This window comes from Conger conger, chromosome 14 (assembly GCF_963514075.1).
Source record: "Conger conger chromosome 14, fConCon1.1, whole genome shotgun sequence".
NCBI lineage: Eukaryota > Metazoa > Chordata > Actinopteri > Anguilliformes > Congridae > Conger > Conger conger.
The window spans coordinates 21,169,414-21,197,126 of NC_083773.1; the positions used below are offsets into that span (position 1 = coordinate 21,169,414).

A 27,713-nucleotide genomic window follows, 5' to 3' on the forward strand; every position below is an offset into this window, starting at 1 on the left:
CAGGAGACAATCCTCCCCTGGAGCAATGCAGGGTTAAGGGCCTTGGTCAAGGGCCCAACGGCTGTGCGGATCTTATTGTGGCTACTCTGGGGGTCAAACCACCAACCTTGTGGGTCCCAGTCATGTACCTTAACCACTACGCTACAGGCCGCCCCTCTACAGAGAGGGCAATACAAGGTAATAGTGCCTCCCCATTCACGACAGGAAAATTAACCACTGCAAATGTGAACTTGGCCTATTCTAAAATTTGAGCGGAAATGAACTTGGCCACTTTTAAAAATGAATCAAAGCACGCATGAACTTGGCCTATTCTTAAAATTAATCGAAGAAAATCAGCAGGTTCACAAACAACAGTACCTTCTAAAACCATTGAGACATGCCTAAACCACCAGTGTACCAAGCCAAAGTGCAAAGAAACTCTCTGAATGAACCTTTATTTAATAAAAAAACCAAAAAAAAAACCATTTGCAACCCAACGCTAGCATATATCCAATTCCCTCCCTAATTTTGAATTATCTGCAACCACAGCTGTATTCATGCGCAAACCCCACAGCCAACTCGGGAGAGTAGATTCGGGAGAGTAGACGTCCACAGTTCTCCTCCAAAACCCATGGTGTCACTAAGGCACCACAGACTTCAGCTACGCTCACACAGTGGAGTCAGTGGAAGACTAACAAACTATACAGTCCCAATAATTCTTAATACTGACTCTAAATTATAAGCTAAACACACAGTAACAGATGAATGATGTTCAAAATTAGTTCAAGGACAGGCCATTTATGTATCGAAGGCAAAGACCATTTATGACAAACACGTTGATTCATTTGCTGATGGCTTTCTGCCGTAGACTAAATCTACGTCCTAAGTTCACTCGGTGACGGGGTACTTGTGGATTGGCGCTGATCTCACACACTTTGATGAGCCTCCCCACGCACTCTGTTTTTTCAGCCCGGCTTGGCTTGGCTTTCAGGGCCTCTGCTAATCAGTGCTGCCTACGTTTGAAACCCAGGGCGGGCAGCAGAGCAATTATCTGCCTGGATTACGATCGCCTTGGGAAGGGGTTTCTGGGGGCACGGAGGAGGCATGGCTGTGGAGGGAGGGCTCCTGCTCCTCAAAGAGCCTCCAGACCTCACCTCCCCCACCCCACCTCCCCCACATCCTCCTCATCCTCTTCCTCCTCCGAGGGGAATTAACCCTTCCCTGGCTGGGATACTTCAAACATGCCAGGTCAGAAATATCAGGAGGGATTCCAGACACCCACAGATAGAGGAGGAAAAGAAGGGGGAGAGATAAGGAGAAAGAGAGAAACAGAAGGAGCGAGGGCAGAGGCCGATATAGAGAGAGGGGCAGGATTTCCTTCTTGGGGAAAAAAAGAACCAAATCTTTGAAGACTGGACTTGATTTACTGTTTGTTTACAAAATTCAGGGCTCTTTTCAAAGTTTACGCTGATTAAAGGGCTTGTAACATACATTAAAGGCAACAGTTGCATCATGTTTTTTCAAGATTTACGAAAGTAAATGTAAATATTGCTTTCCAGAAGAGCGATTCCCAGAAGCTGGAGCTTTAAAGTGCTGAGAGTAAAGAGCTCTGCCCGTCGCCTAAAATGGCCGACAGCTGCATCTGCAGCAGTGCCGGGTCCCGCCTGTCAATCAAGCGAACGGTTCACCGCAGGCATCTGCAATGATGAAGGACCCTTTCAAATTAAAGTCCCTTTGAATCCAACTTCTTCAATACAGTGTTGTGAAAGAGCAAATGTACATCAACTTTAGTAGAAAAAGGAGCAACGCAAGAATAAATAAACGCAAAATATATATATATATATATATATATATACCTGCCAATTAGTGTCCGTTAACAGGACTGCTGTTAATATTCTATTTGTCTAATTTCAGACCAGAGGAAGCCAAGCTACAAGGCTTTGATTGGCTGCTGATTGAGAGGAAACCACAAATACCTGCAGACACTGCCAGCCTCCAAGCCTGGAGACTGACACCCTCGAGTTTGACACACTTATGGGTAAATAGTAAATGGTAAATGGTTGGCATTTATATAGCGCCTTTATCCAAAGCGCTGTACAATTGATGCTTCTCATTCACCCATTCATACACACACTCACACACTGACGGCGATCGGCTGCCATGCAGGGCGCCGACCAGCTCGTCAGGAGCATTTGGGGGTTAGGTGTCTTGCTCAGGGACACTTCGACACAGCCCGGGCGGGGGATCGAACCGGCAACCCTCCGACTGCCAGACGACTGCTCTTACTGCCTGAGCCATGTTGCCCAACATGTATTTACAGGAAGGATAAACTGAATCTCATGCACTGATCTGAATAAAGATAAGGATGCAGAAGACGGATCCTGGATCAGCTATTTGAAGCAGGAAATACCCGGAAGTTGTGCATGTGCAATCCCGGGATTTTTCATTCCCCAGCTCTGGAAAGGGCGAATGTCAGGAGTAAAACGGACAGGATACGCACTAAAAACAGGAAAGGGGGATTCCAAAACAGGGACTTTTTATGGAAATATCCCTCAGGGTACAAAACCAGACAAAAACCGAGCAGATTCAAGTGAACTTTGTATTATGCTATTGACAAGACGACTCAATCATTTTTCCCCACACCCCACATGGCCACTTACTGAACAGAACTTTCACATTTTAAATAATTCATTTTAAATTCTTAAAGAGAGATTATGGTAGGAGTGATTGTCCCTTTATTGCGTATAGTTGTACCCTTGCGGACAGAGCACACAATGAACATAAAACTGTCACGTTATCCAGTTTCTAAAATATTTTATTTCTGGAGAGGTTTTGAAGACCTATGTGGTTAAACATAGCCAGTTTCAGCACAAATTACTTAGGCTTACTAATTACTTAGTTAGGCTTCTACCTGAAGTGGAGGTTGAAGGAATAAATAAATAGTTGCACAGTTAAACAAAATATTTATTCTATGTAGCTCCTCCCTGCAGGACTGACTGTGTGACTGCATTCACAACCAATGTGAGCACCAAGTATTTTATAGAGTTGATGTGTGTTGAGCATTCTGCTGCAAAATGGCTGCCCTTGTATCACATTGGTGGTGGTTGAGGTGAGTTTCACCCTCATCACCGTAAAGTGCATTGAGTATGAAGAAAGCGCTATATAAATGAGTAAATATAATAATAAATATAATTAGTAATATCATTATATACAGTATGCATTTATCACAGCTAGCTAGTCTTTGGTTTGCAAATACATTTTTACAAAAACATTTAACCACCCTATGTAGAGAAAAAATTGGGAAATAAGTAGTATATCGTGGGTGGAAATGCAAAAATACACAGCTAAGCAGAAATACATAAACTTGTGTGGTAATGGGGGCTCAGTCTTCATCCTCTGTGCTCTGGAGGGGAGGGCCCAGGCCCTGGTCAGAGGCCTGGGTCTCAGTGCCAGATCTCTGCTCAGAAAAGGCCGCTTTCCTGGAAGCCTGGAGGCTGTGGTTAAACACGCAGCACCTGCGATCAGGGACACAATCAGTCACTGCAGCGCAGATGTGGTGAGAGACCGCACGCTCTCCTTTCCTGACTGCTTCCTCTGGAGGTCAAATGCACCACACCAGCGAAATCCAACCCAAAAACCCCCGAAGTGTGACCAAAGTTTCGACACAAGCCCCTGTTCTTCCTGCCCCTTTGTGAAAAAAAATCCACTTTGTGTTACCGGGAATAAGTCGGGAATGAGGGGGGTGTGCGTCTTATATTTATAGATCACTGAGAATAAAACAAAACTAAAACAAACAAAAACAGCAGACCTCACTGAAAAAAAGAAGCGCTCAGCACACACAAACCCACAGATACACAAAGAACAGATTATTTTTTGTGTGTTCCCAATTATCACATGAATTCAACTCAAGGCAGGCTACACTGTTTCATCTGTCATGATCTATGGCGGGAGTATTCGCCGTCATTAGCATTTCTCAGGAAAAGACGCATTTCCCTGTTACGTGGGCGTCGCCATGTTCACACAGGAGGCGGGGCTTGCCCGCAGGAGCCAGTCACCTGATGATGCCTCACCTCAGTCAGCTGACTCACAGTCCCGGGAGGACACACCTTCACCTGCACACACACGCTCACACTCACGCACACACACACACACACACACACACACACACACACACTCTGCAAAAACCCTACACTGAGCCAACACACACTCCCATACCTGGATAACCTCTTTGTGCTCATCACCCACAGTGACTTCTTCACTGCCAAGTCCTCCATGCATTGCCACACTACCAATTACCCAATTACTTACACTTACAGCATCGCACGAGCAACTACACCCCTGTGTGACCCGCGGTCGTGCTCTTAATCACAGCGCCACAATAACACCTCAAATCACAGCGCCACAATAACACCTCAAATCACAGCGCCACAATAACACCTCAAATCACAGTGCCACAATAACACCTCAAATCACAGCGCCACAATAACACCTCAAATCAGAGTGCCACAATAACACCTCAAATCACAGTGCCACAATAACACCTCAAATCACAGTGCCACAATAACACCTCAAATCACAGCGCCACAATAACACCTCAAATCACAGCGCCACAATAACACCTCAAATCACAGTGCCACAATAACACCTCAAATCACAGCGCCACAATAACACCTCAAATCAGAGTGCCACAATAACACCTCAAATCAGAGTGCCACAATAACACCTCAAATCACAGTGCCACAATAACACCTCAAATCACAGTGCCACAATAACACCTCAAATCACAGTGCCACAATAACACCTCAAATCACAGCGGCACAATAACACCTCAAATCACAGCGCCACAATAACACCTCAAATCACAGCGCCACAATAACACCTCAAATCACAGCGCCACAATAACACCTCAAATCACAGTGCCACAATAACACCTCAAATCACAGCGCCACAATAACACCTCAAATCAGAGTGCCACAATAACACCTCAAATCACAGTGCCACAATAACACCTCAAATCACAGTGCCACAATAACACCTCAAATCACAGTGCCACAATAACACCTCAAATCACAGCGGCACAATAACACCTCAAATCACAGCGCCACAATAACACCTCAAATCACAGCGCCACACACACTTCTTTTACAGTCATTCTGTGGCGTTTTGGTCCATTTTTGTACTATGTTTGTCCATGCTATTGTATTTAAAAATAATAAACGAAAGAAATCTTGGTTGATAAAAAATAAAAAAGATACAGACAGACGGACGAAAACACAGACAAGAATAATAACACAAACACGCACACGCACACATACACACACACACACACACACAGAAGTTTTCTGACTGCTGCTGAGCCCAGAACCTCTCGATTTTTTTCCCATTACTGGAAAAAATCATTTTAAAAGATGAAAGGAGAGGTGATAAAAAAGAAAAGGACAGAGTGCTGTCTATAAGACCGAGGCACACAAACCCCCCCCCCCCGGAGGAGAGAGAGGCACCTGGCTCTTAGCAGATGCTGTACAAGCTGTGACAGGAACCCAAGCAGCCAGGGGTGAAACTACCTGTGCAAAACAGTGCAGGACGGTGACTGCAGAAAACTGCCCTGTGGCTGACTCAACGTCATTCTGCAGACACATTATTCAGACAGGCCTCGGTGTGACTCTAGTGTGTGTCTGTGTGCGCGTGTATGCTGGTTATTCATGGCACCTGTAGACAGAGGACTAAGAGTGACACCAGTGTGTGAGTGTGTACAGATTATTCATGGAGGCTGCAGGCAGAGGCCTTGGTGTGGCCCTTGCATATATTCAAGTGTGTGAATGTGTGTGTGTGTGTGTGTGTGTGTGTGTTGTGTGTGTGTTGTGTGTGTGTTGTGTGTGCGCACAGGCATGTTTGATTATGTGTGTTTGGTTGAGGGGAAGCGGATTGAGAGAGAGAGAGAGAGAGAGAGAGAGAGAGAGAGAGAGAGAGAGCCCAGCTGAAGGAAATCCCTCCCACCCCTCCCACCTGTCTACGGGCTGTTTGTATTTGGACGGGTGCGTTGCCATGGCGCGCCACACCCATTAGCCCAGTCTGTTCCTGTGTTGTGGGTTTCAGGTGTGGCCCTCCTCTCACTGCCTCAGCCTGCACAGTCATCCAGAAAGCCCATACCGGCCAGCACAGGCTACTGGAGCGAGTCTTACTCTCATGTGCACAGGTCATCTACAGGTGAGATGTCAATTCCACACAGTCTGATCCCCAACGGCAACCGGCACACAGCTCTCTCAGTCACTATCTGCTGTCTGGTCTCTATGGTAAGAGGCTAAAGGTCACCAGGGCTAAACGAGCGAGCTCTTTTACGGACAGAGAGAGACAGACCATAACCACAAAGTCCATAACTTAGAAAACAACACACTAGTACAGTTTAGTTTTCAGTTTTCACGCTGAAGCCACTTGAAATTCACACTGACAGGCTGACATTTGTCTACAGCGTAATCTCCTGTAAACAGTCGTAAAAGACGGTTTTGCAAACTTTCACAAACACAGCCGCAGGCCAGGGAGAACATGAGCTGCATGTCAACTCCAGAGAATTATGAGCCCTAATGACCTCGTAATACTGACTAAAGAATAGTGGACTGACATAATGGGAACACTAAAGTAGTACTGTATGTAAATGGCAAAAAGCCCATTCTTAAGGTACACAAAAAGGATATCTCAGATAGCCTATTAAACTGGTCATTATAACTGCATATGAAGCTACTCCAATTGATGTCAGTTGCATCCTGGTGTCCATTTTATCTACCAACCTTATCAAAGGTTCAGCACATTATGTTTCTCATCAAATTAGTGATATCTTCAGTCAGAACCACAACCTAAACCTACCTGAAGCCACACATCTAGAACTGCAGGATCCTTGTTTTTAAACTGATGAAATCAGAAATAACTATTTTTTTTCCTTTTCAAAGGGCCACTGGTCCTTAACCCTATGAAGAGTAGGGTTCTCAAAATTCTAAGAGTGTTCTAGAACTCCATTGCTTTCAGTTACCAGAAGTGATTGTTAAATCAGCATTAGAATGTTGACAACATTCTAAATCACATACTTGTAATTAGAATGTTCAGTTGACAACATTCTAATCACATCTCACACCTTAAAGGGTGTGAAAACTACCTTTCAGTGTGCATCGGGTGCTAGTGTTCTGCCGGTTGAGACCTTCAGCTGCTGACTGAGTCTCGTCAGCCAGGAGGAGCTGCAGACTGGAGCAGGAAGCAGATAAACTACCCGGGTCTTCCTGACAAACCCTATGCTCTTCTCTCCCGAGAATGTAGCCCTTGAGCTGAAGGCTGAATTGGCCCTTCTGTTTTCATCACACGGTTAAAGAAGATTGATCTCCTGTGGTGAAGTGTACTGACAGGAGCTAGACTGCGGTGGACTGCACGGTTATTCCCGCTTTGCTAAACTCCAGACAGTGGCGGCACTTGCACCCTGCCTGAACCTTTTACCTTTGTGCCGGGGAGACACCAGACATTTTTCACTGATGATAACTTAGAAATGGCAGTGAGGGTGCCGGCCCTGATGAAGGATAATTTCCTCTCGCTGCGTAATTTCAGACAAGTAAAGAATGTGAGCTCTGTGTGCACGGTGGCCAGAGAAACAGCTGGTCCTGTCAGAGCAGGAAGGGGAAAAAAACCTCTCCAGAACTGCACAGCACTGGTGCCCCCTGGTGGTGAGCACTGGACAATGCACATATTCCACAGGTCAGGGATTGAATAACAAAGAAACAAAGTGAACTGCTCTACTCTGCACTGCACTGCACTGCACTGCACTGCACTGCACTGCACTCAGCTTCCTTCAATGGGGCTCTGATCTCTGGGTGCTGTGTTTCTCAGCCGTCTCAGCCTGAGCGCTGCCTGTGTGCGCGTGTGTGTGCGCGTGTGTATACGTATGTGTGTGTGTTGAGAGGGGGGTTATCCTAAAAGGCAGGTGGGTGAAGCCTGAACTGGGAAGAAAAAAAGTAAATAATCCCCCCGCCCCCATAAAATAATCCTCACATCTGAGAAACGTCCCAAAAGCAAGGACTGCACTGATGGCTTTATGAAGGAAGATGATATGCACACCTGTGTGTGTTTGTGTGTGTGTGTGTGTGTGTGTGTGTGTGTGTGTTTACGCGCAAGAGTGTTTGTGAGTGAGTCATAGAGAGAGTGTGTGGGACAGAGAGAGAGAGCAAGCGTGAGAGAGAGAGTGATAGAGAGTGAGCATGTGTGTGTGTGTGTGTGTGCGCGCGTGTGAGAGAATGTGTGTGTGTAAGTGTGTGTGTGTGTGTGCGTGTGAGAGAATGTGTGTGTGTGTGTGTGTGTGTGTGTATGTATGTATGTGCGTGTGCGTGCGAGTAAGAGTGAGAGAGAAACTGTTCACAATTAAAAACAGCCCCCCCACAGCCTCCATCATAATCTCTTTATGTAACCTCACCCCATGACCCCTGGATTTGTCAGAGTGTAGTGCCCCCTCAGTGCCATCCCTGGGACCTCCCAGACAGTCCCCTGCGTGCTGTGTGCACTTAAAAACACTCACTTCCCTCATCCTGACCCGCTAACATTCCCTGTAAACACAGGCTCGCTCGTGACTGATCTGCACCCTGTACGTTCGGGAAAAACCCTGGTGATATGAAAGAGTCCGGCTTTGAGGAGGAAGTTTTAAGCATCAACAAAAACAAGCCACGGTACATTAGCCTGGCCTGGGCCAGACCAGGAGGGGAAGGGGCCAGCTCACCTGTTTTGGCTTTCGGTCACTCCTCCAAAAGGGTTTGTCACAGTGTCATTCTGCGGTGTGGGGGGGTGACCGCTCCAATTTTGCTCAAACATTGTGTAAATGTTCTTCATATATTCAATAGAGAACACACAGAACATTAGCCTCATTGGACTTGTCGTTCTACCGATCTTGGCTCTTAAAAGTCTCCATCTAAGGCAGAGCTTCTAAAACTCATTTCTGGGGCCCCCGGCCCCGTCCCCCGGCTCCCAGTTACACTGTTTTTCCATCTCAGCCTTTCTCTTGTTCACTTAAGTTGTATTTATTTATTTTTTAAACATACGTTTAAGTGCTATAATGACATCACTAATAGCTCATCCTATTTTGGGCCCTTGTTTTCCAGGCACAGCGTCAGCAGTGGTTTTAAACATTTTAATATCGGGACGCAGATTAGAAATGCCGTTGTATTACTGGAGCCTAAATGAGAAATTTAGTACCTTTCAGGGACCCACCATATACTGACTCTGTATACAGATTCTGGGACCAACCTCATACACAGCCATGACCCATTTCTGGTCCCAACCTCTCGTTTAATAAACACTGGTCTATAGCATTCAGTATGCTGGTTCCCACACTTTCTGCACTTACAAACAAAGTGTAATTGTGTAAGTAAATAAAACAGATTTGGATAAAGCAGAAAAACAATTATATAAAACGTGAGCATTAATTTCTGATTATACTGGGGGAATCACCGATTTTTGCGGAACAAAAAAATATCTTATGCATGGAGCTGTAGGATTGGGGTTAGTGAATAACTGATTTCAGACATAAACGGATTAACACAGTACATGCATTGTCGTGATGGAACTGTAGTCTCCCAGTTTTGGCTTCGCATTTAAATTATGACTGATGGCTGTACAGGAATAATACGGCCCACATAGAGAAATCCGCTGAATAACAGCGTCTGACTCTGTGACCTTTGCATGTATTTAATCTCATTATCCCTCCCCCTCCATTTCTCCCTCCATCGCAGACCTCTCTGTAGCTCTGTGTATTGAGAGACTTTAGGAGGAGAACATGGAGTAGAGTCACAGGAATGATACAGTAAACCAAACTAGGAGTCAAGACTGGAGACTGCAAGATGGAGGACTGGGTCTCTGGTTAATGTGCCACTTAATTTCACACTGAACCCTTAATTTCACACTGAACCCTTAATTTCACACTGAACCCTGAATTTTACACTGAACCCTTAATTTCACACTGAACCCTTAATTTTACACTGAACCCTTAATTTTACACTGAGCTATTCTTACTCTCTTCTTTAAAACCCAGTGAAATATGTAAATGTGCTAAACAAGGATTCACCCACACAGTAACACACACACACCAACACAAACACGGACAAACACATGCACACTTTCATGCATGTCCACACTGTATATATGAAATGTAAATACAAACTCGGTCACATATTTTCAAGTGTAGGGAGCATAAGTAATTTTAACCATTGAGCACATAAATGACCTCACACGGATCCCGATTCTGTCCAGACCAGACACATTAGGCACAGTGGAGAGGGCTGCACACTCCGTCCTGTGACCTCTGACCTCTGACCTCTCACCTTTGCGGCCCTGCGGTGGTCTGGGCAGTCAGGGTGCTGGCACATCGCGCTCTTCTCCTCCTGCGAAAACTTCTCGTCTGAAAGATCAGAGGGTCAAAGGTCACTTACTAAGAAAGCCACACCGACAATCGGACAGATAATTTCCATATCAAAGAAGCTTCGCTGGCATAACATAGAGGACTCTGGCTGAAAATGTCACACTAACACACCCAGTAATAATGGCAACCACAAGAACTGCACTGTTTGCACAGCAGCTTGTGTAATATACAGTAATGCAACTCTAAGCTTCTTAGCGCTGGTCCTGGCGAACCATATCACACGCTGATCCACAGGACCTTTGAGCTGCGGACTAAAACGTGTATATTTAGGTGCAGTACTCGTTGTGAAAGCAATGTGCTGTTGGTCACGTTGGTACTTAAAGAACATAAGTCACAGTATTTCTGTTCTCAGGATCAAGACCATTTCAGGCAAATGCACGCAAGTCTGTACAGACACAGCAGGGAAGACTAGAGATGAGAGGGAAGAAATAAACCGACGGTGGTGAAAATTCCTGATCGATTTGGTCATGCTCTTCAGCGGAGGAAAAAGAGAGGGTGAGAAAAAAATATGCAGATAAAAGGACAGGGAAAGGAAGGCAATTAGCAAGACAGAGAGAGAGACAGACAGACAAAGATGAAGAGAGGGAGACAGAGACCTTTGACTTCTCCTTATTTTTACACATAAAAGAGTCATACAATTTTGTGTTACCCGACCATTTCAAACATAAAAACATGGAAAAAGACAAAGCGAGAGAGATGGATAGAGTGAGAGAGACAGAGAGATGGAGAGTGAGAGAGACAAAGACATGGAGAGAGTGAAAGACAGACAGAGACATGGAGAGAGAGTGAGAGGGACAGACAAGGAAAGAGCAGAGCAGGAGAGAGGGAGAGAGAGTGAGAGACAGACTGAGAGAGAGTGAGAGAGACAGACAGAGAGAGATGGAGAGAGAGAGAGTGAGAGGGACAGACAGAGAGAGAGTGAGAGGGACAGACAGAGAGAGATGGAGAGAGTGAGACAGACTGAGAGAGACTAAGAGATAGACAGAGAAAGATGGAGAGAGAGAATAGGACAGACAGACACAGAGAGATGGAGAGAGTGAGAGGGACAGACAGAGATGGAGAGACAGACAGAGAGAGAATGAGAGAGACAGACACAGAGAGATGAGAGAGAGTGAGAGAGACAGACAGAGATGGAGAGAGTGAGAGAGACAGACAGAGAGAGATGGATAGAGTGAGAGAGACAGAGAGAGATGGAGAGAGTGAGAGAGACAGACACAGAGACATGGAGAGAGAGTGAGACAGACGGGGAGAGATTGAGACAGATTGAGAGAGATGGAGAGTAAGGTAGAGAGACAGAGAGAGACAAATGGAGAGAGATGGAGAGTAAGTTAGAGAGACAGAGAGAGACAAATGGAGAGAGATGGAGAGAGCGAGTGAGAGAGACAAAGAGAGATGGAGAGAGTGAGAGAGACAGACACAGAGACATGGAGAGAGAGTGAGAGGGACAGACAGAGAGAGATGGAGAGAGTGAGAGAGACAGACAGAGAGAAAGAGCAGAGCAGGAGAGAGGGAGAGCTGCACAAGGCCACTCTTTGTATGAGGGGGGAACTTCAGGCCGAGGTGCAGACAGAAACCCTGAGGAGGAAATGTCCTCACCAGCACACCCATGGGAACGAGAGAGAAACAGAGGGAGAGAGAGGGGGATGGAGGGCAAGAAAGAGGGAGAGAAAGAGCACAAGTGGGCAAGGAAGAAGGGAAGAAAGAGAGCGAGGGGCTACGGAAAAGGGAGGGTAAGAGTGGGGTGGGGGTGGGGGGTGTCTCAAAAGCGAACAAAGCAACAGAGAGCGGAGGCGGAGGGGGTGTGTGTCAAAGGACCGGGGTTGGAGAGCGGGAGGAGAAGCCGTGGAAAGATCACAACAAAAGATGGTGGAGCAAAGAAAAAGATGAAAGAGTTCCCAGAGAACAAAGGCACGATGAAGGGCTGGTGGCGATGAAGACGAAGACCCCAAACGAGAATCAGAGAGGGTTAAAGAGCGGACATGAGAACATAGCATTCACATTTATTAATAAAGCACTGGCTACTTACACTACACCGCAAATCTACAAACACTGTCCACTTATTTCTCCCTTCGTGTACAGTTCTGTTAGTGCTTTTACTGCACAAAGTGAAGGATAAAGAGGGCGTTTATATGTGGTGACGCTGAAGAGGATGACATGAAAAGCCGCAGTTTTACAGGCTAATGAAAGAGGGAAAGGGTCAGGCAGAGAGAAAGCTGCAGGAGGTGTCCCGGTTTCCAAACGTTACACGCTTGCTGGACAACTGAGCTTCTCCAGGAGTGTTGGGTACACCTTATCTGAGAAGGATTATATAATGTGGAACTGGAACCAGAAACAATGACATAATCCTCACAATGAATGTGCAAGTTCTTTTGCCACCATGATAAATCAAGCCTAAGGGTTGTTCTTACAGCACCACCAAAACTTACTGCTGAGCAAATAAAGTGCACTGCACATACATCAATCACGTAACAAATAAAGTGCACTGCACTTACATCAATCCCGGAATAAATAAAGTTCAGTGTACAATCAACAAATAAATACAGAACCCTCACAATATAACCACAGGTGAAAGATAGGAAGCTTGATAAAGGCTTATAATTTGACTATTCCAACCAGTAAGATTTAAAAGCAAAGATCATTTTTTGTTCCGAGAGAGCAGCGCACAGGAAGTGGAAGGAGGAAAGGGAGCCAGCCCCTCGGGAAGGGGGCAGGGTCACAGAGCCTGACCTCTGACCTCACGCACCCCACAGGGTGTCTCCTGCAGGGCGTTATGGCTGGAGACCTATGGCGAGGACCTGGGGCTTTTTTGGGTTTTATTCCGCTCCATGTCTCAATCAAAGATGGAGGAGGGCTTGATTGGGAATGGCAGTTTAAATACATTTACTGGTGACCTTTTCTTGCGTTTGTGGATCTTAGACCATCTCCTCTTCCAGGAAATAGCTGGTATGAGGACAGAAAGGAACTGACACATCAGAGCGCATATTTGAGGGAGCCACACCCGTTTCGGTCTCGGGTTTAGAATTTGGGCACCTTGTGGGCAGTTGCCTTGGTGATCAGTCAGGGACTGGCAGGATACAGGCTGCAGATTTAAGGTGGGTGTGGATCCCTGGGGAAGAACACTAAGCTCTCTGTTAACCACTCATTCCCTCGTCATCACGGGATCCTCCTTAAGAATAAGTACCGATGATAGAAGAGACTGTTTTTTAAAAAGTGCATGTACAGTGCTCTGCAGAAAGGCCACAGAAGATGGACTGCAGAAAGGGTGACATTTGCAGAAAAACATCCACGGTGTGTTATGCTGCTTTTAGAATGCACTAATCCAAAAGAAAGAAAAAAGAAAAACTTAAGAAAATATGACCCGTTAACGACTCGTGTCAAAACCAGAACCCATCTCCCGAAACAGAAAGGGCCCCCCCGACCCCCCGCATGCCCCCGCCCCTCTCCATGCGTGTGGTGCACATCTGGAGCTGGTGAGCCCTAATTGCAGGGTGCTCACAGCCCCACCCTGCACTGCTGCCCTGAGCCGCTCCCTTCTCCCAAAAACAGACCTGACCGGGAACGAGCGCACACACACACACACACACACACACACACACACACACACACATGCACGCACGCACATGCAGACACACACACACACACGCGCACACACACATGCACGCACGCACATGCAGACACACACACACACACATGCACGCACGCACATGCAGACACACACACACACACACACACACGCGCACACACATGCAGACACACACACACACATGCACGCACGCACATGCAGACACACACACACACACACACACACGCACGCACGCACGCACGCACATGCAGACACACACACACACACACATGCAGACACACACACACACATACATAAGCCTGCAAAAACACAAACAGGCACAAGCATGTACGCATGCTCGCACAGACACACACATTTAGACATGCAAACGCGCGCGCACACACACACACACACACACACACACACACACACACACACACACACACACACACACACAGGCTTGCACACAGCCACACAAGCACACGAGCATTGGCATGCACTCAGTGGCACCAGGCCTGAGGATCTCCCACAGTTTTGGGACTGAACACCACGTACACTGGGCACATCTGTCCTCCATTTCGCTGAGCTTGAAGGTCACAGTCTTATCACCAGGGGTCTGGAGAATTACAGCTGCCCTCTCTAACCAGACTGGAGATCAGGTGACTTTTTTTACATAATATCTCTGGTACAGGGGTACACTCCAAAACCAGGTCTCAGAGGGCTAAATCCAAAGCCCCTCTGTTTATGAGCAGATTCTTTTAACTGAAGCTTCCTTCTTTCCACATATCCCATCATTCCTTATCGCCGTTCCGAAAACACCGAAACTTCAGATTCGCAACCAGCTTCATTCCGCCCACACAGGGCTCTTCACACAACCATTTCAGTGAAGTACATGGAAGGGAAAACGAGGGAACGCACACGGTGTTACATTACGGGATTCTGACAGTTTTTGGGATGATATTGGACCGTATATTGGACCGTGGGACCGCGTTCCCCGGCCCCCCGAGGGTGCAGTCTGGGCAGGGTATGGGGGGGTTAAACGCAGTGTGTTGTGATGATGTGAGGCAGCTGGTAATGATAGGGATAGTGTAGTGTGGTGTTGTTGGGTGCGCCCCTGAACCTGACTCAGCACTCTCTCGCTCCCTCTGACTCTCTCCCCCGCTCTCTCTCGCCCTCTCACTCTCACTCGCTCACTCGCTCTCCCTCCCTCTCTCTCCCGCTCCCTCTGACTCTCTCCCCCTGCTCTCGCTCTCTCTCTCCCTCCGTCTCTCTCCCTACCTCCCTCCCTCACTCTCACCCTCTCTCTCCCTCTCCCTCTCACTCGCTCACTCACTCACTCTCCCTCCCACTCGCTCACTCTCTCTCCCTTCCTCCCTCCCTCTCTCTCGCTCCCCCTCCCTCACTCTCACCTGCCCTCTCCCTCACTCCCTCACTCTCTCACTCTCTCACCCTCACTCGTTCACCCTCACTCGCTCAGTCTCTCTCTCTCTCTCTCACTCACTCACTCACTCACTCAATGTCTCTCTCTTCAGCTTCCTCCCTCACTCGCTCTCGTTCTCTCATTCTCTCTCCCTTGCTCTCTCGCTCTGTCCGACAGGCAGGAATTCCTGAGCTCAGCACTGCTGATTGAGCCTGTGACTAAAAAAAAAAAAAAAAACCCCAGGGTGTGCGTTCACACACACTGCACGCGATGTGGGACAATACACACCTCCCTCGGTGTGTCCACCCATGTCAGGCTCAGTTTCACTGTGGCCTGGAGAGCAAAATAGTGTCAGGACATTAGGAAATACCCACCAAGCACTGCAAAACATCAGACCCTCCAAAAATGTACACACAATGTACATAATTCCCTCTGCAAAAAACACGTATGCAGGCAAAATACTCCCCATGTGGACAGAAAGGACAAAAACAACTATCAATCTCGCTCACTCTCTCACACACACACACACACACACACACGGACACACTCACTCATCCACACAAACAATTAAGCGAACACGTCTGCATTGTAGACCCATCAGTCACAGAAGAACTTGGCTCAGTGAGCTTCTCAATGGACTGTGGAAAGTGACGGATCTGCCATGGTGCAGAAGGTGAGAAGTCACAACCACAGTCCATCTCTTCCAGCACATCTGCCACTGGGCCCATACAGGGTCGCCCTTATTCTCAAAAACCAACTCGACCCCCCACACCCATCCAACATCTCCCCCCTGCTCAGGAACTCCCCCCACCTAGCAAGCACTCCATCTCCCCAGGTCCAAACCCCTCCCTCGCATCCCCTAGCCCCTCACCACCAGCGTCTTTGCCTTGTTTAGGCAAAAAGAGGGAGAAGCAGCCAAGTGCACATCTACAGTGAGTTTAAACAAGCTTTGGGGGAGGAATGCAGAGAATGGCCCAGGCTGCTCTCAGTTCTGGGCGGTGTGGGGGTGTTTTTTGGGGTGGGGGTGGGGGGGCACTTGACTGTGGCACAGGACGTCCACACGCTGTTTATTTAACTCCCGGGCGGGCGAGCAGGCGGAACACAGAGGTAGGAAGTGGGTTACGCAACAGCCCTCTACCGGGAGGACAGAAGACAGATGCCAGAAGACCTGGGCGCTACGGTGATCGGTTGAGCAAGAGGCTCCCTTCAACCACTGTGCTTCTCCATCAATCAGACCATGTATGACATCATCACCTTCTGAAACCCTGGTCTGGGGAACCACAAAGCAGCAGACCACTCCGCTAACTCACCCTATCTGCTGCTTCATGATTTTAAGGTGAACACGAAAAGCAACTTGCCTCTCCAGGACCAGGGTTGGGGACCCCAGCAGATCCTGTGGCTCTTCAGGACCCCCATTCTATGGTGGTGCATGGTGTGCTGGTTTCCATCATTCTCTCCCTCACTCTCTCTCATTCTCCTTCTCTCTCCCATTATTACACCAGACAGTTGTACTGTCCACAGACCCTTCGGTACAGTGATAGACATGGACAACCTCCCTCAAGGCAGGAATCTAGCAAAAAAACATTTGTTTTTGTTGAAAGAAACGGAGCTACACACCAATAGAGATGGGTAATTTTGTTGGGGACAAAAGTATTCCCCAAACAACGTTTTTCCACATCGGTCTTCCTCACGCGATGCGCGAGACTGCTGTTCAAACAAACAGCAGGAACGGAAAGAGAAACTCGGAAAAACAGATGATGCAGAACGCACTTCCGATATTCAAATAACAACTGCCTAACTGTTTTGAAACGGCCATTAAACAGCATAAGGCATTCGGCGATTGGCATCTTCCTTAAATGGCAACTTGGGAATTTTTTCCTCTTAAAAAAATAAACCCAGGAAAAAAAAAGCATGGTCCACTTAAAAAACCATTTACAAACAATGTGTTAGGAGAAGACTTGGCCATGGTAGTCCTTTTAGAGAAATTCCCCAGCCTGCACTCGACAGGTCTGAGAAGAAAGAACAATACTGTTCCATCTCCAGCTGAGCCGATGCTAGCGGGTAGGAAAACACAGAGCTACTGTACTTTTATAGACAGGAATGTGGACACAGGCCCGTTTTTTCCTGGGTGACATGACTCCTGGCTGCCCTTACAAGAGGAAAAACACTTTCAGTAGCATTGACCATAATTACTGGGACTAATTGTGCTGAAACCGGGGTGGAGAGGGGGAGAGGAGAAGACAGGGGGGTGGGAAATTGAAGAATAATGGCGTTTAATGCACCGGTACTTTCCCATCTTGTTGAAAAGCTGCTGGCTTTCTGGTGTGCCGCGCGTCGTCCCATCTTCTCCAACGCATCAGGTCATGAGGGAAGTTCGGCTTAAACACATTCCTGCCTCCAGCTTTCCAAGAGTTATACATTCTCTGCGTAAGAGCGCGATGGGTCCATCGCTAAGAATGTATATGCCCTCGTCCCACTTTAAAATGCATCTGACAAGAAACAGTGCAGCCATTCAGCGAAACGACACATTCCTCCAGCGTCAAATATTTAATTTCTGCAGCTGTTACCGTTGACCAGTACGGTAATAATCTCCCCACAGCGGCACATCATATCACGTTGCACAATGCCAACATTTTGTTAAAGGAGCAAGTTATGAAAATGTTTCCTTTTTCAAAGTACAATTTTGAATGGTCGCTAAAAATATTCTCACGTCCACACAAAGTGAAAGGTTAACTGGACGTACAACTAAAAATATGAACATTAAAAGATACTTATGAAGACCATTGGCGCCAAATTTATGAACACATAACAACTCCTGGAGGAGTCCTTGAGACATCAATCACACGCACATCAGCAGCGATAGATCATGAGCAGTGTTCCTGAACAGAATATGCTGAGCCCGGGACACTGGGGCTGATTAGGCCAGTTCTTTTGGGGGGATGAAGGTTAATATAGGCAGCCCCCCACCGCCCCTCCCGCTCAGGCCCAACGGCTCTGACCCTTTCGGCCCGCTGTGACCTTCACCGTTCATGGGTGTCATGTGTCTGGAACCTTCTCTGAAGCTTTTTTACCTCCCTTCATCAGCTCCAACAATGGCAAATCCATCACAGGACAAGTCCTTACCCCCCTCTGCCTGCTTTTTAGAGGTCACCTTCCCACCCTCTCTTTCCCTCTTTCGCTTTAGTGTTCCCCCCACCCCCCACCCCATCCCCCTTCGCCCCAGCCCCCCCACCCAACAGGCACACAGTCCTTACCCACAAGATCGTGGATGACATCCAGTGAGGAAGACCAGGAGTACCGTTCGGCTCCCAGCTCAGCCAGTGAGGACGGGAGGGTCTCCAGCTCATAGGCCCCTCGCTTCTTCCAGTAGAGAAACATCGTCCCCGTCTGTGTGTCCCAGGAACGTCCAAAAAACCACTTCCTTTTCCCCCACTTGCTCTTCGATCACCCCCAAACAGGGTCCATATGCACTGCTAGAAACGCAACTTTCCGTCACCTTCCATCAATACTGCACAACATCATCCCTGTCCGAGTATCCCAGAACTTCAATATACCATGTTTCCCCTCACCCTTGCTCTTTGCTCACCCCCAAACAGAGTCCTTACGCATGGTGATGCACACACCTCTCCAAGTACCTTCCATCAACACCGCAATATCCGCAAAAACATCTCCAAACTTTCTCCACAGGCCTGAGAACACCAACCCTAATCACCTAACCCTATCCAGAGAAACTTCCAGGTCATCCAAATTGACTTCCACTCAAATACAACCGAGTTTCCGACATTGACTTTCTCCTTCTACACATACACCCTGACCTTACGGACATCTAATCAACAGCTCTGTAGACAACGTCGTCTCCTCCCGGTCTTCCTAGCACAATAGTCTTCCGCACGGTAGGCTGGATCATATCAGAGCCAGACACAATGAAGTTGGAGGCAGAGCAAAGTCCCTTGGTGAGTCTTAAACTCCTACTCTCAAACTCTCTGACACGCAAAAACAGACCGCGAGCTGTTCGCACCAAAAACAGACCCCTGTCTGCTACGGTTACTCCTCGTTTCTCCCTCCTCTGGAGCGGCTGTCCGTTCACCCTGAGGAAGGCACACCTCGCCTTTCCATGACACACCTTCCTGTTGGAAACCTTCATGCGGTGCACCACCGCTCAGGGCCCTCCGAAACTTGAACCGCTCTCAAACTTTAAAAGAGTTCTCTCTGAGAACGAGTTCCTCAGTATCGCGCAGCAAGATCCCAAGGCAGGAGTGGGTTGGACTGAAGCGAGGGATCTGACCTACAGTACTGCATCAGACAAGCGCTGTATTCATGTGGAGTTGAGGTGCATTCTGGGACGGGGGTCTGGGCCAATGAATTTGGAATTGGGGCGACACAAAGCTCTCTTGTAAGCCACCACCTACGGAGCCCACGGACCTTCTTTATGTTTCGAAAGGGAATGCCACATACTGTGAAAGGCTGACATTTTTCTGTGTATATTACAGCCCACTATTTATGTATGGGGACGATTTATTTCATTTTTATGAATGCGTCGTCTCCAATGGACTGGTCCAGCTATTCGTGCGATGCAACAATTTGGCAAGGCAGCGTTGGGACACACACATCCCCCATCTGAGCCATGGGGGGGAAACACTGGTTCTAGGGGCGATGTGGAGGGTGGGGGTGTGGGTGGTGGGGGTCCAAATATTTCAGCTTTCCTGTGAAAACTGAGAAGGGGTTAAAATCACTGACAAAAGCCGAGGCAGGCACTGAGGCCTCCCCGCCACCCACTCCTCTAATTCTGGGAGTGAAAATTAGAGCGTAGGACGGGAGGGCGGGAGCAGCCCCTGCCGCTGGGAGCGGGGCGGCGGCCATATGGCAGTGATCGGAGACAGCTTGCGACGCGGGGCTTGATTTTAGCTAAGAGGCCGGTAGCCGCCAGGGCCTGAGAATGCGGCCCTTACGACATGGGGTCCAATTTCCCCCTGATTTACCGCAGGGAAAACAGAGGGAGACGGAGACCAGACAGACTCGGCTACTCACCGGCTGAGTGCGTCTGCACCAGTACGGTCATGCTAGGCCACTGGCTGAGCAGCCCTGAGAAAGTACGGCCAACGCGCCTTTGTGTTATACATACAGACACTTACATAGCAAGAGCTATGGAGATGTGCACCCATGTGAAAAAATAGTATACTATGCATACTAGATAGATATTAATCATACTTCAACTACACTTAAGTATACTTATACTTCAGGTACTGTCTTCACATGGGCAAGCCTATGTCTGTATGTGTGCATGTGCGTGAGTACATGTGTACATGCATGTGAGCGGTGTGTGTGTCTGCATGCATGTGTGAACACGTGTTTGGTGGCAGAGAGAGCTTGACCCAGGATCTGTACACGTTTGCTGGTCTTAACCCATGTAAAGGAGAGGAGGGGGGTTAAATTTAGACAGACGGTGTTGATCACACAGATTGCTGTTAAGTTGCCATCCCATCTGCCCCGGTAGGCAGCTGAGCTCCCTCGCTGAAGGGTATCATAACATTTGTTTGGGTATTTTTAATTTGTTAACATATGGCCACGGACAATGAGTCAAATCTGTCGCTTAGCCTAAAATAACCTAGCATGGGGCCTGACTGGCTGCCCAACTCCAACACTTCTGCCCAGACATAGCCACACAATATTTAAAACAGAGCAGCTATTACATGACAACATGAAACTGAGAGCTGAGTGCTGGGCAAACTTGATTCTGGTCAGCTCTCTTTGACTGGGGCGAGGTGTACAGCAGCCATATTGTATCACCTTTCAAGGGATCACAATGAAGACCACACAACACTGATTTATCATCAGTGAGAACGCTTTAACCCCTGATGAGTACACCTACAATTAAACAGGTAAATAGTATTGTTTGTATTGTATTGTTTAATATGCGTTTTAATTTGGTGTGGATGTCCAGCCACTCAGTGAAATGGGCAGAAGATAGGCACATAAATATAGTAATAATAATTACTGTAAATTGAGATGAGGTTTAGGCTTTGGTCAAACCTTAAGGACACAGAATAAGGTTAAACACTTCTCATTCTGCAGATGACTCAGTGTGCCTCTCCACAGAGAAACCCAGGAGTACCATTACATCCACAGACAGACTTGCACAGCATTAACTCTTGTGTCTATGGGAATATACTGGCTTAACCTCTTCAATCGTGATTCGACTGTTTAGGACTATTTGGGGTCATGTCTATATTTTCATAGACCTCGTCTGAGTTTAAAAGCCTGTTTCCTGCTGTAAATGAAAAATAATTGCCATGCTCAATGCAGAACGGTTACCTTTCAGAGATCAAGGGAAATTAACGTCAAAACGTATACCCTCAGCTGCTCCAGATGAAGCATAGCCAATCAGCTGCGTGGTGAGCAGTGTGGACGCGTGATCATCAGCATGGCGTCGACTCGTCACTCTATAAAGAGCGGCTGTTCACTGCCCGAGGGAAAATTACAGTCAAACCTGCATTTAACAAGTCCGTCTCCCACCCTTCTCTCTGAGGAAAATTAACCAGCGAAGCTCACTCCCGCTCACATAATGTGTCAATTTGCCAAATCCGTTAATTGAAATGTTATCGGTAAAATTGCGCAGCAGAGTGTTCTCTCCAGAATGATCATAACTTAAGTATTCCTTCTTCTTTTAACGTTGAACACAAATGAAACACCTATCCACCAAAGACACAGTTACTGTTACGGAGAGGGGCCGTTATGCTTCGTAAACAACACTTTGGAGGGAAGGCCTCTTTTACGCAGAGCACAGATGTTCCCAGACTCTCAAACCGCAAGAAGATGCAAGAGAACAGCCTCACAGCGAGTCTCTCTATTAATTATCCTGCCAGGGTTTCTTTTGAAGGGAAAACTGTTGTGCGGGTGTGGCGGGATTCTCTCCCAGCGATGCGAGGGAAACTAACCCTGATGAAGGTTTGACACAAAATGGCCGCCTGTCCAGGCTTGTCATTCTTTCTGATCTATGCACTGCATTCAATTAACAAAACCAGGGGTGGCCAATCTTACCCAAAAAGGGCCAGTGTGGGCGCAGGTTTTAGCTTTAGCTCAGACCTAGGTCAAGGTCTGGATCGAAGACTATTTAATAGTGCTGGGCTAATCTGCACCCAAACTGGTCATTTTCAGAGACTGGATACCCCTGACCTGGGGTGTCCAGTCATTAGTAACTGCTTTCTGGGGGCGACAAACATAATTTATTCTGTGTTGAAGGGACGTACGTGTACAAAGCTGCATGTATAGGGAGACCAACAGCAAAACTCCACCTGGATTATGAATTCCCTATAGTCTGAACACTGCAGTCTACAGTACACATTATACCATACCATTATCTTTCTGAAATGTATACAATTAAAACTTTCTGAAATATATGCAATTAAACGCTAGCCAATAATCGTTTGAAAATGATAACACGCCAAGAGGCCCCGTTGATGAAACTTGTGACATCTCACTCTTTAATTTCAGTTTACTTATATCTGGAAATTAAGAATAATGACACTTGAAAAATTACTGTGATTTGCTTGTCAGATTAAGACAAATGGGAAAGAGAAGGTTAGAATATATATGCGGATTTAAGTTTAGTGAATATCTATAATTATCATGGATTTTATAATAATTTGCAAAAATACAACAATACAATTCCCCCAAGTTATATATTATGGAGACCACAGTTGCAGGGATAAATGCAGACAGCCTAACCCACAGAAAACATCTTTTTTCAGTAGCCTCAGGAGGACATTTCCATATATAGAGACGGATTTGACAAAGCGTTTCATAGAGAGTGCAGACTGCCAATTTACTCAAGTACCACAGCAGCACTGGTGGAATCCGGCACAGTCAGATTCCTCTCGCTTCTAAGCCATTCATTTTTTTAAAACCAGGAAGTAGGAGGACGAACCACTGCACAACTGTCAGCCCTTTCACAGGAAAGAAAAAGAACAACAATAAAGAAATTAAAAGTTCTAAAAAAGAGGAACAATGTACAGACAAGCCCCCCAGGAGAATGCATAAAAACCAGAGCAGCATGCAGACAGGTCCCACAAACACAGACCAGACATCTGCTGCCAGATTAAAGCGCTGTGTTTAAGGAAGACTTAAGACCCTGTCCTGGGTCTGCACAGGAGCGGCCTCCCAATTTCTACTGCTATATTAAGGAGCCTCCGACAGTCATCAACCCCATTTAGATTTGGATAAGATTGGAGTGTCCTTCAAACTGCAGTACGGTCCTCCAGCCACCAGGGTCTCAGCAGAGGGGTGCCCAACAACATACCCAAGCCAATGACATTCTTCACTCTTAAGGATTCAAATTACAATGCATTGTCCACATGTCAGCAAGGGTGTCTGGGGGATAGTCTCATTCCACCTGAACAGTTAACCACCTGACCTATTAAAAATAATGAGTGACATACAACACTCTTTTAGCACTCCACCCAGGCATGATAGTGTTTGTTAGAAAACTTGCTGGAGGTGAGCTCTTCAAAACCATAACTGCACATTCATCAAGTGAAGCAACCATAACAAATGATCAGTAAACATGAGGGCATACCATCACAAAAACAACTTTTTGGTGACATGACAAAAATAGCCTGTTTTTAAGTGCTATGTCATGTCTACAGCTAGAGTCTACACTCAAGATCGCGAAGCAGCTTGCTTGCGTACAGCATCTTGAACAAATCCATAGGTTATTTCACAACAACACTGAACACAGGTCTTTGCGGTTTAGCTGAGATATCACCTACTTCAGCCGATATGTAGAAATGTAATAATGGGCCATAGGGAGCCACAGCCCACGAGTGTGTCCCATCGCAGCCAGGGTGCGAGTCCACGCCAGGACACTTCCAGGACCACAACCCCATCTCTATCAGTAACTGCCTCTGCTTTCCCCGTCTGGACAAAAAGCGCAAACATTTCGGAAGTGGGCCAAATGTCTGCTTTCCTGTTTTTTCCCGTTTTAAATCTAATATTGAGATGTAGACAAAACACGCACTGGCACATAAAACAAACAGGGGTGGAGCAGTTTTTGGTTTTGGTAGACTTGGACTGAAGTTACTAGACATGGATAAACGTTGCTGGTCATATTTATCATACGGGCATTTCAGCTGTAAACTTGAGAAAGGAAACAATTCACCCTGGGTAAGTGAGTCTGAGCAAATTATGTCATTTAGATGCGCAAAGGTGCAAACTCACTATGGGCAAAAGAACATATGCTTGGGCTGTTGGCCTCAAATAGAAAGGCCCTGTACCAAGGACATGCAGTGTAGCATAATGGTGAGGGAACTGATTTAGCTGAATAAAACCCAAGTCTATGTTCCAGATTTGGGAGGGTTCCGGGTTTTACTCAATGCAGTTGTCCAGCTAACTCAGCAATCCAGGGGCCTGTATCATGAAGCAGGATCATCCAGCTAACTCGGTAATCCTGCTTCATGATGTATTAGCTGCATAACTGTACACCAAATAAATCCTGGAACGCTTCCAAATCTAGAACATGGACTGAGGTAAGGAGAACTGTTCCAGGTTTTACAGTTAGTTTCCAGCCAACTCAGCAACCCTGCTTTGTGAAATACCCCCCTGGGCCTCCAAAGGCTGCAGATTTGAGTCCCGGGCAGGGCACTGGTGTTGTACCCTTGAGAAAGGTCCTTATACCCGCCAGCGCTTTGGTAAACAGCCCAGCAGCATAAACGGATTGTGTGTCTAAAGAATGTAAGCTGCCTAAGTCGCAGTGGATAAGAGTCTGCTGAATGTAAATGTATTATTGATCCCGAGTCCAGATTAGAGCAGCTGTACCTACAGTTCAGCAGCTTTCACACCCTCACCACTCGTGATACCTCAGCTCACAAAGGCAAGAAAACAAACGGGAACACCGCTAAAGAGAGGAACACTTCATCTAACGCTGAGCTTCAGGCAGCTTTCATCAGCACATTCGAACACGATTTTGCCACAAACTGACCTGACTCAGGTCTTCTGAGCGGAAAAGCTGACCTGAGGTAATGCTTGTTTGCAGTGCTCTCTGGCTCCTGCTCAAGTGACACAAGACTTACCTGCTGAATTGCACCTGGAAAGCTTATTAAGGTTTTTTTTTTTTTTTTTCATTACAAAAAGCTTATTCTAAAATGAACATATTATACCTAAGCTGACTTATAGCAAATTGCACATGTTGTCTGAGGAACGTAAGGAATGGTCCCTGAATCCTGCAAGGGTACCGTGTAGACACCAGGAAACATGAACAATAACGTAATTGACACCATGAAGTGAAATCAGATGCTCTAACGTGGTATATACATGATGTCTGTACAGTTGGTGTATTTCTTACTAGAAAAAAACTCATGTAGACTTAAAGTAGCCTACCTACCTTGGAGCCCTGTGTGGAGATTTGAACGTCAGAGTGATATAATCACGTAATTACCAGGGAGCTCGAACAGGTCAGTAGATTAACTGAGGCTAATTAGGTGGATGACTCAGTCTGCGGTTCTTATAAACGGTCTTACTCGCTGTCCAGTCGAGATGCTGACTCCCTCCGTCCTTGACCGCAAACGTACAACCGACTTCAAAACAAGCCCCTCAAGTTTCTTCTAACCGTTTATCAAACGTACTGTAGAAGGGACTGGGTTTTCTTAGAAAAAAATCACAACCTGCCTCCGCCACACTTGCAAGTGTTTCATGCCTGTTCTTACAAAAAAAATCAGTAGTGCAATAATACTTATAGGCTACTAGTTTAACTGAAGTGCAATTCAGTTAAAACGCAGTAACTACATCATACAGTAGTTCTACTTCATGAGTAGGGTACTCTACATGAAGTACTGAAACGGCATTAAAACCGCAGTAATACTGCAGGTAAAAAAGAAGTATCCAAAATATTGAATAATACCCCGGTAATATTGCAATAATTACAACAACGAAGTGCAGTTCTCACGTAGTGATTTTTTGTAAGGGATGATTTCATGCATCTGTCTGCATGATTACAAAAATGATCTGCTAGAAAACAAACGCCACAAAGAAGTGCAATTATTTTTTCAACATCATAGTAAACGAATGTAGTTCATCAATACTTACTGAGCCGCAAACGGAGACCAAGCCAGCTCCTGGGAGGAGACCCGTATCTATGCAGAACTGAGTTCATAGTCCACTTGTTCGGAACCATCTATGCATTTAGTTGTTCATAGGACCTTGGTTTCGTTGTTGGCAATACATGAAAACGCCGGTCGCCAACTCATCGGGGTCAGAAACATCAACAGTGACACTTAATTAGGTGCTTTGGTTTACCGCGGTTCAGTGGCTGTAGTTTTGTTGCTCCGAAATAGTCAGTGCTTCAATATTTTACCTTTTATTTTATTTTTTTAGTTTTGTTTGCTGCTCCATATTCGGTGCGCCTTTTTCAGTTGTTGTCAAAGCAGCGTCGTCCTCTTTCAAGTGCCGAATTTTATGACACAAAACAATTTTTTTCAGAAGTCTTTGTTCCACTTTTGCAAGACCACGTATCGCTGAATTCAAAATATGATCGTCCACTTCACAGTCCAGTCTTAGTTAACCTGAAACGTACAAACAGGTACAGGTACAGGTACAAACTGTGCTATAAACAGACAGCTAAGCACACTCCAATAGGATAACCTGTTGATGCGTGTAATAGAAGATCCTCGCACCGCCACCGACTTTCAATAGGATATCCTGTTCTCACGCACACTCACGCAAAATCAATTATCTTATTCCCCTGTTAAACTCAGCCTGCGACTGCCCCTTTCAAGCGAGCCTTGTTCAAAGCCACCTCGTCGCTCGGTGTTGTGCCTTCCTCCCAAAATCCCTCGCTTTTTTCCCCCAACTATCCAGCACGACACTGGCGTTTTCCATTCATTCATAGTCAGCCTTTTTTCAAATCGGCTTTTTTTTTTTTCTTGTTGTCAGATGTTCTGCCCTTCTGCCGCCAGGGGCGCTGTGCACCCATGTGGCTTTATATTCATAAAAAGTATATTCATTGAAAGAATATACTTTTCAAATTCAAAATGCAGAAAACGTGCTGCGGAAGCATTTTCCTGAAACGATATTATGGGAAACAAAGGACAACTGACTCTTGCTGTCAAATCTGAAACATTGTTAGCATGGCTACCATGTTTGACCATGTGAAGGAAAATAATATGCAGTCAAATAACAATGTATATACTATCGCATGTAAACACACATATACCACTTATAACACCAAGTTTGATTGCATCACATTCATATATTTAAGGTACTCAACACTGGCTGCACATTTTGCCATTAACAGTTGAAATTACCCCATAAGTAATATGATT

General features: G+C 46.4%; 1 protein-coding gene across 4 annotated transcripts in view; it reads right to left on the minus strand.

Annotated features, from left to right (window-relative positions):
• Window positions 1–27,168, minus strand: part of LOC133110192 (pleckstrin homology domain-containing family G member 5-like) — a 73,479-nt gene extending 46,311 nt beyond the window's left edge. For 2 of the 4 annotated variants that reach the window (XM_061220118.1, XM_061220117.1), the window contains exons 1-2: window positions 26,479–27,168; window positions 10,323–10,399 (exon numbers count right to left, since the gene is read on the minus strand). In XM_061220118.1, coding sequence (XP_061076102.1) covers window positions 10,323–10,399; window positions 26,479–26,566 — 165 coding nt within the window. In that variant the 5' untranslated portion in view covers window positions 26,567–27,168. Of the gene's footprint in view, window positions 1–10,322; window positions 10,400–18,656; window positions 19,103–26,478 lie in introns of those variants that run through there. The other 2 variants (XM_061220115.1, XM_061220116.1) reach the window with 2 other exon arrangements.
• Between the last annotated feature and the right edge of the window lie 545 nt (window positions 27,169–27,713).